This window comes from Pristiophorus japonicus, unplaced genomic scaffold (assembly GCF_044704955.1).
Source record: "Pristiophorus japonicus isolate sPriJap1 unplaced genomic scaffold, sPriJap1.hap1 HAP1_SCAFFOLD_368, whole genome shotgun sequence".
NCBI classification, from domain to species: Eukaryota; Metazoa; Chordata; class Chondrichthyes; family Pristiophoridae; genus Pristiophorus; species Pristiophorus japonicus.
Window position 1 is genome coordinate 349,715 of NW_027253521.1, and position 15,514 is coordinate 365,228.

Consider the following 15,514-nt stretch of genomic DNA (forward strand, 5'->3'; position numbering starts at 1 on the left):
GTATTGGTGAGGCCACACCTGGAATACTGTGTACAGTTTTGGTTTCCATATTTAAGAAAGGATATACTTGCTTTGGAGGCAGTTCAGAGAAGGTTCACTAGGTTGTTGCCGGAGATGAAGGGTTGACTTATGAAGATAGGTTGAGGGGGTTGGGCCTCTACTCATTGGAATTCAGAAGAATGAGAGGTGGTCTTATCGAAACGTATAAGATTATGAGGGGGCTTGACAAGGTGGATGCAGAGAGGATGTTTCCACTGATAGGGGAGACTAGAACTAGGGGGCATAATTTTAGAATAATGGGCCACCCATTTAAAACTGAGATGAGGAGGAATTTCTTCTCTCAGAGGGTTGTAAATCTGTGGAATTTGCTACCTCAGAGAGCTGTGGAAGCTGGGTCATTGAATAAATTTAAGACAGAGATAGACAGTTTCTTAAACGATAAGGGAATAAAGGGTTATGAGGAGCGGGCAGGGAAGTGGACCTGAGTCCATCAGATCAGCCATGATCGTATTAAATGGCTGAGCAGGCCCGAGGGGCCGTATGGCTATTCCTGCTCCTATTTCTTATTATATGTCACAGCAATGACAGTGGCGATCCAAGGAGCTCTGAAGCGGCCTAATCACTCAATTTTACATCACTCTATCGCCTCCTCAAATATTCTGCCAATTCATGGTCAATAACATTATTAATTACTTTGTTTTATGACATTCATTTTACAATATTACAAATATGAAAATGATTAATTGCAATCAAGTTAGAATAGATTTAATTAATTAAAAATAATTTTAATTAATGTTTCCTTGCATTTTATAAATCACAAAGGAACGATCATCCTATTTGCAATATAAACCTAACCCAAAGTTTTTACATTTCAGCTTGTAAAATGTAGAAAACGTAGTTATGCTATTTGCTGTTAGTAATGGTCTTTCTGACAAGAATTTACTTGCTATCACAATGTAGTGACTGTACCTTTTACACCTTTATTTATAATGAAGACCAGAAGTTATAGGGGTAGAAATTAGTATGAGTTGCACACATTTTTCAGGCATAAAACTGGGGCAAAGCATACCAATTTAGCAGTGGGAGCGCCTGCTAAATTCGTGGAGCTCTTTTTTCAGGTATCCCAGGCAAATGCCTAAAACAGGTGTTAAGTCCTTTAAGTTTGTAAATTATGGGTGTAATGTCAATTAAAGAGGCCCATTGAGAAATTAGTCAGTGATGTACGAGGCAATATCAGGATTCTTCAGCAGCTCCCGCTGCCTCCAACTCCAGGTCAGTTATAAAAAAAAATGTTGTTGAAAACCCTTCCAGTGAAGCCAGGAGGAGCAGAAGTTGCAAGTGCCCCGCCCACTATAGCTTGCTCCAATTCCTCCGTCCCTCCTGGAACGCACATGAGCACTGCTGCTGGTGATACCTTTTCTTGGGCGAGCTGCCTGTGGAAGTGTGCCTAGTGGCGGCAATTCATGCCAACTGCGTTGGTGACCGATTTCCATCGACCCTCAGGACTCTGTTCAGACACATGCTGGTCCGGCAGCACTGAGTTTGATCCCGAAAACAGGCCCAGACTAACATTCGGCCTTAGTACCTAAAATAAAAATGTCATTCTCACATAATCATAAAATGAGCAAGTTATTTCGTAAAGTCAATAGCCTTTTAATATTCTGTTAGCCTTTATATCCTATGCCCAGAACTAACCTTTCAGTAATTTGAGACCACCAGCGTCTTTCTCCTACCGTGTTCTCCAAGCAGCAATTAAGATAGCGCAAATCCAGTAAATTTGTGAACGCCACTGTTTTTAATTGGGGCAGAGCTTGGATTATCCATTTTTTAGAGTTTCGGCAATGGTTCCAGCAAATGGATCCAGGTAATTTTGGTGCAGTGTATACATAATTCACTCATGCCATAATTTTTTTTAATGTGTTTTAATAGGGTTAAAAATAAAACTCTCTTAAAACTCTTACACTGGTAAAAGTAAGCTATGTGCCTGCTTTTACCAGGCGTAAAAGTTTGAAGGACATTCGCTGGGCACGAGTTGGGCAATTAGTCCAATCTCTCCCGCGTGGATGTTCTTCTCCCGGGGATGCAGAGGAGCTGTCTACAGAAATCTTGACAGATCGGAAAAGCCGGTTTTCGGCGCATGCACATCGCGCACTTTTGCGAGGCCTTGCCGGGTCCAATCCATAAAGTTCAGTGCTTTCCACACTCTGTGTATCCAAGTAACTAAGGCTGGCTACTTTATTATTATTTTGTTTTGATGGATGCTATTTATGTTAATACTGTTTGTGCTGTAACTACTTGTCCTGCTGCTGTTCAAAACAACCCACTCTGTATCACAGTACATATATTTACAATATGCAACAAATCTATTCATGTGATTCTTGAAAAATTATTTACTCTTTTGTTCAGAAAGCCATAAGTTATATGGGTAGAGACAGTTGCCAAGAAGTGAGGGAAAATGACTGGCTAAAGAAAGAGGTAAGAAAATATGAAGCTAGATTTTTTTTACTGCATATTACATGTTTTAATTAAAACAGTCCAATGGCAAGTAAGAAAGCATTGAACACAAACAGGCTCTTTGTCCATCAGCCTATTTCCTCGATAGCCCATGGGCTAGATTTTACACTTTTGTGCGATGGCCCAAAAATGGGCGATATTTCCAGCATGGGCGGTAAAAATAGATTTTCAAATCGCCGGCTTGTCACCCATTCTCAAAGCTCCTAGTCTCCATTTTTGAAATTGGGCGTGACCGCGAGTGATATGAAATGGGCGGTAGCGTTAAATCTCTCTGAACTTCTGGCGTAAAGTGTTGCCGTACTTAGCAACGACATGGCAACGCTCGATTCCCGCGATTCAGGAGGTCAAGGGTCATCATGACATGCGCAGAAGAGGAGACAAAGATAGAGGGAGCTGAGAGGAAGTGAAGGCCTGTGTGGGTGTGGTGTGGCTGCTTTGGGAGGAAGGAGGGAGAGTTTAGAGCTTTAGAGCAAATTGGGAAAAAAAAATTAGCTGTTACCAGCCAGATGTTTGCCCGAATTTGGTGCCTATAACGGAGGAAGAGGAGGAGGTGACACGGCACGCTGTGGGACTGATGCTGGTGAGAGCAGTGAGCTGGGAGAGGAGCGCATTGGAGGGCGCAAAAGAGCGAGGTGGTTCGCGGACAAGGCAAATGCCTCCCTCCTGCAAGAGGTCGAGTTACGCTGGGGTGATTTGACCCAGGGAGGGCGTGGGAAGCCCACCCCAAAGGCCTACCAGAAGATATGGGCCGACATAGCAGAGGTGGTCTCGTCGGTGACCAATGAGGAGCGTGAGGGCAACCAATGCCGCAAACGATGGAATGACCTTGTCAGATCCGCAAGAGTAAGTATTATATTTATTTACATGTACTTATGTATTTATTTAATTTCATTTGTAAGAGTCATAATTTGGCAGATGGAGTATAATGTTGGAAAGTGTGAGGTTGAAGAGTAAGTTATTATTTAAATGGAGAAAGATTGCAAAGTGCCACAGTACAGTAAGACCTGGAGGTACTTGTGCATAAAACACAAAAGGATAGTATGCAGGTACAGCACGTGATCAGGAAGGCCAGTGGTATCTTGGCCTTTATTGCAAAGGGGATGGAGTATAAAAACATAGAAAATAGGTGCAGGAGCAGGCCATCCGGCCCTTTGAGCCTGCACCGCCATTCAATATGATCATGGCTGATCATGCAACCTCAGTACCCCACCCCTGCTTTCTCTCCATACCCCCTGATCCCTTTAGCCATAAGAGCCACGTCTAACTTCTTTCTGAATATGTCCAACGAACTGGACTCAACAATTTTCTGTGGCAGAGAATTCCACAGGTTCACAATTCTCTGAGTGAAAAAGATTTTCCTCATCTCGGTCCTATATGGCTTAGCCCTTATCTTTAGACTGTGACCCCTGGTTCTGGACTTCCCCAACATTGGGAACATTCCACCTGCATCTAACCTGTCCAGTCCTGTCAGAATTTTCTAAGTTTCTATGAGATCCCCTCTCATTCTTCTAAATTCCAGTGTGTATAAGCCTAGCCGATCCAGTCTTTCCTCATATCAGTCCTGCCATCCCGGGAATCAGTCTGGTGAACCTTCGCTGCACTCCCTCAATAGCAAGCACGTCCTTCCTCAGATTAGGAGACCAAAACTGCACACAATACTCAAGGTGTGGTCTCACCAAGGCCCTGTATAACTGCAGTAAGAGCTCCCTGTTCCTATACTCAAATCCCCTCGCTATGAAGGCGGGCATGCCATTTACTTTCTTTACTGCTTGCTGTACTTGCATACCTACCTTCAATGACTGATGTACCATGACATCCAGGTCTCTTTGCACACCCCCTTTTACTAATCTGTCACCATTCAGATAATAATCTGCCTTCCTGTTTTTACCACCAAAGTGGATAACCTCATATTTATCCACATTATACTGCATCTGCTATGCATTTGCTCATTCACCTAACCTGTCCAAGTCACCCTGCAGCCTCTTAGCATCGTCCTTACAGCTCACACCACCACCCAGCTTAGTGTCATCTGCAAACTTGGAGATATTACACTCAATTCCTTCATCTAAATCATTGATGTCCCCTAGTATTTTCAAGAGGTTATTTGTGTCTTCGTTAGTGAAGACAAAACCAAAGTATTTGTTCAATTTGTCTGCCATTTCCTTGTTCCCCATTATGAATTCACCTGATTCTGACTGCAAGGGACCTACATTAGTCTTCGCTAATCTTTTTCTCTTCACATATCTATAGAAGTTTTTGCAGTCAATTTTTATGTTCCCTGCAAGCTTACTCTCATACTCTATTTTCCCCCTCCTAATTGAACCCATAGTCCTCCTCTGCTGAATTCTAAATAAAAGCAGGGAAGTCTTGTTACAGCTATACAAGGTATTGGTGAGGCCACACCTGGAACACTGCATGCAGTTTTGGTTTCCATATTTATGAAAGGGTATACTTGCTTTGGTGGCAGTTCCGAGAAGGTTCACTAGGTTGATTCTGGGGATGAGGGGGTTGACTTATGAGGAAAGGTTGAGTAGGCTGGACCTCTACTCATTGGAATTCAGAAGAATGAGAGGTGATCTTATCGAAACGTATAAGATTATGAGGGGGCTTGACAAGGTGGAAGCAGAGAAGATGTTTCCACTGATGGGGGAGACTGGAAATAAAGGACGTAATCTTAGAATAAGGGGCTGCCCAATTAAAACAGAGATGAGGAGGAATTTCTTCTCTCAGAGGGGGTTGTAAATCTGTGGAATTCGCTGCCTCAGAGAGCTGTGGAAGCTGGGACATTTAATAATTTTAAAACAGAAATAGACAGTTTCTTAAACGATAAGGGGATAAGAGGTTATTGGGAGCGGACGGGGAAGTGGAGCTGAGTCCACGATCTGATCATCCATGATCTTATTGAATGGCGGAGCAGGCTCGAGGGGCCGTATGGCCTACCCCTGTTCCTATTGCTTATCTTCTTCTGTTCTTATGACTATCATCAGATGTAAGGTCTTTCACTTTTACCGGCAATGTTGTACTCAAAGCCCGCGGTGTATGTCTTTAGGTAACGAATGATAATTATCATAATAATTATGATTACATCTGTCGGTTATGTGTTATATCAGTCTCTGTGATAGTACCTAGCAATGATATCACGCAATGATCTTGTCATGTATTCAACCAGCATTGTAACCCATGGATAAACTGACCTACGTTGTACACTGTGAGAACACTGACCACTAGGTGGGAGACACTCCTAACCTGGACCTTCAGGTATAAAAGGGGAAGCTCCACCCACCTTCATCACTTGAGTGCTAAGGAATAAAGGACAGGTCACAGACTGACCTTCTCTCAAGCATGGGCCTCGTGTGCATTTATACTGTATAGTAAGGACGTATCAATGGCGACAAGAAACTGGGATTTAAACCACGCGAGCATGGCCACTAGCAGAACAGACGAGAGGTACTGTGTTAAGGAATGGTTGGGACAGAGATTCAACATTGTTAAAGCAGCACACAGTTCTCCAGGCAGACAAGGGCAGTCGGGCATGCCCCAACATGTAGTCGAACCCAGAGGGGTTCGACAGAGACAATGGCAAGCTGAACAGCGATTCATGCCATTGCAAGGGACAATGCGGCCAGTAATGGGGCCATCAACACCTGTTAATGGTGCACTCAAGGACAATAACAGGGGCAGTCAGGGACGATCGACTCTCAAGGGACCTTTTGTTTCAAACCGCAACTCATGCTGGAGGCGTGGAGGCACACACTCAGCCGGAGTTTGCAGAGATGAGCAAAATACCTGCAGAAATTGCAGAAATGGACACTGGGGGAAATCGCTGGAAGCTGAAGTTCAGCGAGTTCGTGTGGAGCACGTATACAGTTCATACACCAGGACGCCACCGATAATGATGAAAGTGCTCCTCAATGGCATCCCAGTATCAATGGAGTTAGACACGGGTGCCAGCCAGTCCCTGATGGGTATCAAACAGTTCGAAAAGTTGTGGGCATCCAAGGCCAGGAGGATTGATGCACAGCTACGGACTTACACAAAGCAGATCATTCCGGTGCTAGGCAGCGCCACGGTAGTCGTGACCCACAAAGATTCGGAGAACAGGTTGCCACTCTGGATTGTCCCAGGGGACGGTCCCGCACTACTGGGGAGGAGTTGGCTTGCTGTCATGAACTGGAAATGGAGCGATGTCAATGCAATTTCCTCTGTGGAGCGAGTATCATGCTCACAGATCCTGGACAAATTTGACTCATTATTTCAACCCGACATTGGCACTTTCATGGGGGCCAAGGTAGTGATTCACATAAACCCGGACGCCAGGTCAGTACACCACAAGGCCAGAGCGGTGCCGTACGTGATGCGGGAAAAGATAGAAGGCGAATTGGACCGCCTGCTGAGGGAAGGCATCATCTCGCCAGTCGAATTCAGTGACTGGGCGAGCCCGATTGTGCCGGTGCTCAAGGCGGATGGGTCGGTCAGGATATGTGGCAATTACAAGGCCACCATCAATCGGGTGTCACTCCAAGACCAGTACCCGTGACCGAGAGCGGAGGACCTCTTTGCGACGCTATCCGGTGGCAAACATTTTTCAAAATTGGACCTGACCTCAGCTTACATGACCCAGGAGCTGGCGAGTGAGTCGAAGAAGCTGACCACCATCACGACACACAAGGGGTTGTTTGAGTACAACAGATGTCCGTTCGGGATTCGCTCGGCCGCCGCGATCTTCCAACGAAATATGGAAAGCCTCCTCAAGTCGATTCCAGGGACGGTGGTTTTTCAGGACGACATCCTCATTACAGGTTATGATACTGAAGAACACCTCCACAACCTGGAGGAGATGCTACGCAGACTGGACCGGGTAGGTATGCGACTGAAAAAGGCGAAGTGCGTCTTCCTCGCTCCAGAGGTAGAATTCCTGGGGATGAGGGTAGCAGCAGACGGGATCAGCCCTACTGCATCCAAGACGGAAGTGATCCAGAGAGCACCCAGACCCCGTAACACGACGGAGCTGCGTTCGTTCCTGGGGCTCCTGAACTATTTTGGTAACTTTCTTCCCAAATTGAGCACGCTGCTAGAGCCGCTACATGTGCTCCTTCGCAAAGGTCGTGAATGGGTCTGGGGGAACAGCCAGGAAAGGGCTTTTAATAGAGCACACAATTTGTTCTGTTCCAACAATCTGTTAACGCTATATGACCCATGGAAGAAAGTTGTGTTAACGTGCGATGCGTCGTCCTATGGTGTCGGGTGTGTGTTGCAGCATGTCAATGCCAAGGGTCAGTTACAGCTGGTAGCTTATGCCTCCAGAAGTCTGTCCCAGGTAGAAAGGGGCTACGGGATGGTAGAAAAGGAGGCGCTCGCATGTGTATTTGCGGTAAAGAAAATGCACCAGTACCTGTTTGGCAGGAAATTTGAGCTGGAGACAGATCACAAACCCCTAACGTCCCTTTTGGCCGACAACAAGGCCATAAATGCAAACGCATCGGCCCGCATACAGAGGTGGGCACTCACGTTAGCCGCCTATGACGACACAATTCGGCACAGACCGGGCACTGAAAACTGCGCCGATGCACTCAGCAGGCTCCCACTAGCCACCACTGAGGGGGCTACCGAGCATGCTGCTGAGATGGTCATGGCTGTTGAAGCTTTCGGAAGCGAAGGCTCACCCGTGACAGCCCGTCAGATTAAAGTCTGGACAAATAGAGACCCGCTATTGTCTCTAATCAAGAAATGTGTCCTGAATGGGGACTGGGCAGCCACGTACAGGGCATGCCCTGAGAAATTTAAACCATTTCACAGGCGCAAGGATGAACTCTCGATTCAGGCCGATTGCCTACTGTGGGGAAACCGCGTAGTCATGCCCCAGATGGGCAGAGAGGTGTTCATCAGAGAACTCCACAATGGGCACCCGGGCATTGTCACGATGAAGGCAATTGCCAGGTCACACGTTTGGTGGCCAGGGATAGACACAGATCTGGAACTTTGTGTTCGCAGGTGCAACACGTGTGCCCAGCTGGGCCATGCGCCCAGGAAAGCCCCCCTTAGCCCCTGGCCATGGCCCGCCAAGCCTTGGTCACGCATCCATGTGGACTGTGCAGGTCCTTTCATGGAGAAAATGTTTTTGGTTGTAGTAGACGCCTACTCCAAATGGATCGAGTGTGACATTTTAAATTCAAGCACATCCTCTGCCACGGTAGAAAGTCTACGGGCAATGTTCGCTGCCCACGGTCTACCGGACATCTTGGTCAGCGACAATGGCCCGTGCTTCACAAGCACTGAATTCCAGGACTTCATGGCAGGCAATGGAATTAACCATGTTAGAACGGCACCGTTCAAGCCGGCCTCAAACGGCCAGGCAGAATGAGCAGTGCAGATAATCAAACAGGGGATGCTCAGAATCCAAGGGGGTTCCCTACAAACCCGCTTTACACGCCTCCTGTTGGCCTATAGATCCCGACCACACTCGCTCACAGGGGTTCCACCCGCAGAGCTACTAATGAAAAGGACGCTCAAAACCCGGTTATCCCTTATACACCCCACCATGAAAGAAATTGTCGAGAGCAGGCGCCAGTCACAATATGACTACCATGACAGGAATGCGAGGGCGCGATGTATTGATGTAAATGATCCTGTTTTGTCCTCAACTATGCTGCAGGGCCCAAATGGCTCGCAGGAACTGTGGTTGCCAAAGAGGCAAATAGGATTCTGGTAGTTAAACTTACCAATGGACAAATCTGCCGCAAACACATGGATCAAACAAAAAGGAGGTTCAGCAACCCCATAGAAGAAGCAGAGGAAGAACACGATATCGAGTTCACTCCACCACAGGTGACCGAACACCGGAACCAAAGGGAGGAGAGCCCAGTCACTGTGGGCAGTCCGGACAGGCCTGAGGCACCGCAAACAGCAGACACTCAGGCCAGCGCCCAACAACCGGAGCCCCAACTCAGGCGCTCTACAAGGGAGCGTAAACCACCAGAGAGACTCAACCTGTGATCCCAATGAGACTTTGGGGGGGGAGGTGATGTGATATGTATTTAACCAGCATTGTAACCCATGTATAAACTGACCTAAGTTGTACACCGTGAGAACACTGACCACTAGGTGGGAGACACTCCTAACCTGGACCTTCAGGTATAAAAGGGGAAGCTCCACCCACCTTCATCACTTGAGTGCTGAGGAATAAAGGACAGGTCACAGACTGACCTTCTCTCAAACATGGGCCTCGTGTGCATTTATACTGTGTAGTAAGGACGTATCAGATCTCATGCCATGTGTCCTGTTATCTTTTACAGAAGAAGCTATCATCGATGAGGTCCGTGCAGAGGCGAACGGGTGGGGGGCCACCAGTCACCAGCGACATCACTGACATGGAGGAGCGGGTGCTCGCACTCGTGGAGAAGCACCCCCCGGACGGCCACGCAAGGAGCTGTAGATCCTCAAGTGATGCCACGTGAGTAAAGTTTACACCATTGCGTGATGTGAAGTCAATCGATGCCACATTGACTCATATCCGAACAGTAATATATGATGGATGATTTCTAAAATTGTCCTATAAATAATGCTGGCCTAATGAAAATCATAACATTGCACAATGTGTTGATGGTCACGAAATGTGATGTCTGATGATTTTGATAGCGGTGGTGCTTTTGTCGTGCATATGCTGTGAGTATCGTTGGAATCACCTTGTGACCCTAGCACCCCCTTCTCCTCTAATAACCTCATTTGTGTCTTGCAGCTCAGCCATCAGCGCGTCCCCAGGCAAGATCACAGAGGCCAGAAGGTGGGGGTGTGGGGCCGGACTCACCAGACAATCCGACACCTGGTGCTGAGGCAGTTCGATTCTCGCCCGTCAATCCGCTGGGTCTGTTCTCTACGGATGAGAACGTGGATTTCGAGGAACCTGCATCGCCACGCTCCAGAAGGCATTCGACCCCAAGGCCATCTAGTGCTCCCCCGGCCATTTCTGCCTCCACTTTGGAGGTACCAGGCCCAAGCACCTCGCCATAGGGCACCCCATTTGTCCCCAGGATGGCACCGACCCCGCGGAGGTTTCATGGATGCAGCAGGTCTGGTCCATGAGCGCCACATGAAAGCGGAGAGATGGTACAGTTGTCCTGGAGAACTGTAGACATTGGTGACCAGATCCTCGATGCATTGGGGGGCATCATGACTGAGTACGTTCCACGGATAGCGGAGGCCCTGGAGGCGATAGCTAGGAACATTGCTGGCACAGGCCTCCCAGTGGTCCTGGAGCGTGGCACTCCACCACCACGTTCCGCACCACCAGTGCCAACGACACGAGAGGCAGGACCAAGATCCTGCACCTGGATCTGTGAATGCTCCCACCTCGGCACCCCCCAGTTCCCGTACCCGTGCAACCACTGCCTCTGCCTTTATCCCCCCCCAATGAGCTACCGCCTGAGGAGCTCTTTGGCCAGACAGCATGGAGCAAGGAGGGGAAGGGGTAGAGGTGGGGAGAAGGTGGCAGGGGGTAAGGAAAGTGAGGTGCATGTCCGCAGGTAATGGCTGTGTTATATCTCCATCTCGGTGTGTGCAATTTGTTGTAATGTATGGGGGAAGGGGGGCCACCGTCCTGCTTTGCATTTGTATTCTGTGTTGCTGGACATGTTGACCATTTGATTGATGTCAATGGTCGAAAAAGTGGGGTGGGGGTGGGGTGTTTTTGCCCGTGATACTTATGATTTCAGACCAATGGTCGTATAAAATGTTTTTTTAATCAACATAACCTTGTTGTGCATTGTCTCAGATAGCTGGACCATTACACACGGTGATTCCTTAACATGAAAGTGTTAAATAAAACTTAACTTGAATCAACTTAAACTTTAACTGGCATCAAGGTGATGCCCACCATTGATGTCGGAGCTGCACACACAGCAGTGTGTCGGCGTTGTCAATCACGGAAACGTTCTTTCAGGCAAATTGTTCAGTTATGAGCTCCTGACGTAAGAGTCTTGCAGCTGTGTTGCCACCACGGGCCCTTTCCTGTGGTCTGGAGGTGGGGCATGGGCATGGTTGTATAGTCAGCCTGATTGCCTGGCCCTAGCTCAGCATCCAACCCCTCGTCCTCCTCTTCCTCTCTCTCCTGGGGTGGACCATCAGTCCCCTCTGGTAATTCTTGTCCCCTCCTGATAGCCAGATTGTGCAGCATGGAGCACACGACGACAAATTTAGCTACTTGTTCAGGGTTAAACATAGAAACATATAAAATAGGTGCAGGAGTAGGCCATTCGGCCCTTCGAGCCTGCACCGCCATTCAATGAGTTCATGGCTGAACATGCAACTTCAGTACCCCATTCCTGCTTTCTCGCCATACTCCTTGATCCCCCTAGTAGTAAGAACTACATCTAACTCCTTTTTGAATATATTTAGTGAATTGGCCTCAACAACTTTCTGTGGTAGAGAATTCCACAGGTTCACCACTCTCTGGGTGAAGAAGTTTCTCCTCATCTCGGTCCTAAATGGCTTACCCCTTATCCTTAGACTGTGACCCCTGGTTCTGGACTTCCCCAACATTGGGAACATTCTTCCTGCATCTAACCTGTCTAAACCCGTCAGAATTTTAAACGTTTCTATGAGATCCCCTCTCATTCTTCTGAACTCCAGTGAATACAAGCCCAGTTGATCCAGTCTTTCTTGATATGTCGATCCTGCCATCCCAGGAATCAGTCTGGTGAACCTTCGCTGCACTCCCTCAATAGCAAGAATGTCCTTCTTCAAGTTAGGAGACCAAAACTGTACACAATACTCCAGGTGTGACCTCACCAAGGCCCTGTACAACTGTAGTAACACTTCCCTGCCCCTCTACTCAAATCCCCTCGCTATGAAGGCCAACATGCCATTTGCTTTCTTAACCGCCTGCTGTACCTGCATGCCAACCTTCAATGACTGATGTACCATGACACCCAGGTATCGTTGCATCTCCCCTTTTCCTAATCTGCCACCATTCAGATAATAGTCTGTCTCTCTGTTTTTACCACCAAAGTGGAAATCCTCACATTTATCCACATTATACTTCATCTGCCATGCATTTGCCCACTCACCTAACCTATCCAAGTCACTCTGCAGCCTCATAGCATCCTCCTCGCAGCTCACACTGCCACCCAACTTAGTGTCATCCGCAAATTTGGAGATACTACATTTAATCCCCTCGTCTAAATCATTAATGTACAGTGTAAACAGCTGGGGCCCAAGCATAGAACCTTGCGGTATCCCACTAGTCACTTCCTTCCATTCTGAAAAGTACCCATTTACTCCTACTCTTTGCTTCCTGTCTGCCAACCAGTTCTCAATCCACGTCAGCACACTACCCCCAATCCCATGTGCTTTAACTTTGCACATTAATCTCTTGTGTGGGACCTTGTCGAAAGCCTTCTGAAAGTCCAAATACACCACATCAACTGGTTCTCCCTTGTCCACTCTACTGGAAACATCCTCAAAAAATTCCAGAAGATTTGTCAAGCGTGATTTCCCTTTCACAAATCCATGCTGACTTGGACCTATCATGTCACCTCTTTCCAAATGCGCTGCTATGACATCCTTAATAATTGATTCCATCATTTTACCCACTACCGATGTCAGGCTGACCGGTCTATAATTCCCTGTTTTCTCTCTCCCTCCTTTTTTAAAAAGTGGGGTTACATTGGCTACCCTCCACTCCATAGGAACTGATCCAGAGTCAATGGAATGTTGGAAAATGACTGTCAATGCATTCGCTATTTCCAAGGCCACTTCCTTAAGTACTCTGGGATGCAGTCCATCAGGCCCTGGGGATTTATCGGCCTTCAATCCCATCAATTTCCCCAACACAATTTCCCTTCTAATAAGGATTTCCCTCAGTTCCTCCTCCTTACTGGACCCTCTGACCCCTTTTATATCCGGAAGGTTGTTTGTGTCTTCCTTATTGAATACCGAACCAAAGTACTTGTTCAATTGGTCTGCCATTTCTTTGTTCCCCGTTATGACTTCCCCTGATTTTGACTGCAGGGGACCTACATTTGTCTTTACTAACCTTTTTCTCTTTACATATCTATAAAAGCTTTTGCAGTCCGTCTTAATGTTCCCTGCAAGCTTCCTCTCGTACTCTATTTTCCCTACCCTAATCAAACCCTTTGTCCTCCTCTGCTGAGTTCTAAATTTCTCCCAGTCCCCGGGTTCGCTGCTATTTCTGGCCAATTTGTATGCCACTTCCTTGGCTTTAATACTATCCCTGATTTCCCTTGATAGCCACGGTTGAACCACCTTCCCTTTTTTATTTTTACGCCAGACAGGGATGTACAATTGTTGTAGTTCATCCGTGCTGTCTCTAAATATCTGCCATTGCCCATCCACTGTCAACCCCTTAAACATCATTCGCCAATCTATCCTAGCCAATTCACGCCTCATACCTTCAATGTTACCCTTCTTTAAGTTCTGGACCATGGTCTTTGAATTAACTGTTTCATTCTCCATCCTAATTTTGAATTCCACCATATTATGGTCACTCTTCCCCAAGGGGCCTCGCACAACGAGATTGCTAATTAATCATCTCTCATTACACAACACCCAATCGAAGATGGCCTCCCCACTAGTTGGTTCCTCGACATATTCGTCTCGAAAACCATCCCTTATGCACTCCAGGAAATCCTCCTCCATCGTATTGCTTCCAGTTTGGTTAGCCCAATCTATATGCATATTAAAGTCACCCATGATAACTGCTGCACCTTTATTGCATGCACCCCTAATTTCCTGTTTGATGCCCTCCCCAACATCACTACTACTGTTTGGAGGTCTGTACACAACTCCCACTCACGTTTTTTGCCCTTTGGTGTTCTGCAGCTCTACCCATATAGATTCCACATCATCCAAGCTAATGTCCTTCCTAACTATTGCATTAATCTCCTCTTTAACCAGCAATGCTACCCCACCTCCTTTTCCTTTTATTCTATCCTTCCTGAATGTTGAATACCCTTGGATGTTGAGTTCCCAGCCCTGATCATCCTGGAGCCACGTCTCTGTAATCCTAATCACATCATATCTGTTAACATCTATTTGCACAGTTAATTCATCCACCTTATTACGGATACTCCTTGCATTAAGGGTTGTATTGTAGCTCCCCTCCTGAGTGCTCCACGCATCTAAAGCGCAGCTTAAACACAGTTATTGTTTTCTGGACCACATTGTGTGTATCTCTGTGGCTCTGGTTGTATCGCTTCTCGACCTCGGTGTAGGCGTCATGCCCAGTGGGGTCATCAGCAAGGTGGCTAGGCCATATCAGTTGTCACCAAGCAGCCAGCATTGTCCTTGTGGCTGACTCTTAAACATGTCAGAGACAGCGCTCTCACGCAGGATGTGAGCCTCATCGAAGCTGCCCGGACATTTAGCATTCACTGCCATTACGATCTGGTTGTGGTCAACAACTAGTTGGACCTTCAGGGAGTGAAATCCTTTTCTGTTACGAAAAAGCTCTGGGTCCTGAGAAGGTGCCCGCATGGCGATGTGAGTGCACTGTATTGCTCCCTGCACCCTGGGGAACTTAGCAATGCGGTAGAATGCTGCAGCCCTGTCACTCTGAGCCTCCGTGGTCATGGGGAAGCTGATAACCTACATGCATACAGGGCCTCTGTGATCTGTCTAATGCAGCGATGTGTGGCATGGTGAAACAGAGGGGAAATCTCGACCGCAAAGGCCCAAAAGGAACCGGAAGCGTAGAAAAAACAGTGCCATGGTGACCTTGACCTTGACCAACAGTGATGTCCTGATGGCAGGCTGCATATCTGGCCTGATGAGTTTGCATATTTCATTGATCACCACCTTGTGGAAGCGCAGTCTCCGAAGGCAGGTGTGCTCGTACACGTCGAGGTAATACCTCTTCTCCCTGTAAGTGCAGGATGTGTATGGTCTGGACCGCCTCCTCAATCTGGCACGTCTTTCATTGGGCACATAATGATGTGCATTAGACGTTGTGTCATTTGCACTCTGCAGCATCTGCATATTAATCGAT

The 15,514-nt window shown here is 47.3% G+C and overlaps 1 protein-coding gene across 1 annotated transcript in view; it reads left to right on the forward strand.

Annotated features, from left to right (window-relative positions):
* The window catches only part of ccdc83 (coiled-coil domain containing 83), a 183,209-nt gene that overhangs the window by 116,559 nt on the left and 51,136 nt on the right, over positions 1 to 15,514 (forward strand). Inside the window, exon 7 of the mRNA XM_070872795.1 lies at positions 2,407 to 2,475. Coding sequence (XP_070728896.1) covers positions 2,407 to 2,475 — 69 coding nt within the window. The remainder of the gene's footprint in view (positions 1 to 2,406; positions 2,476 to 15,514) is intronic.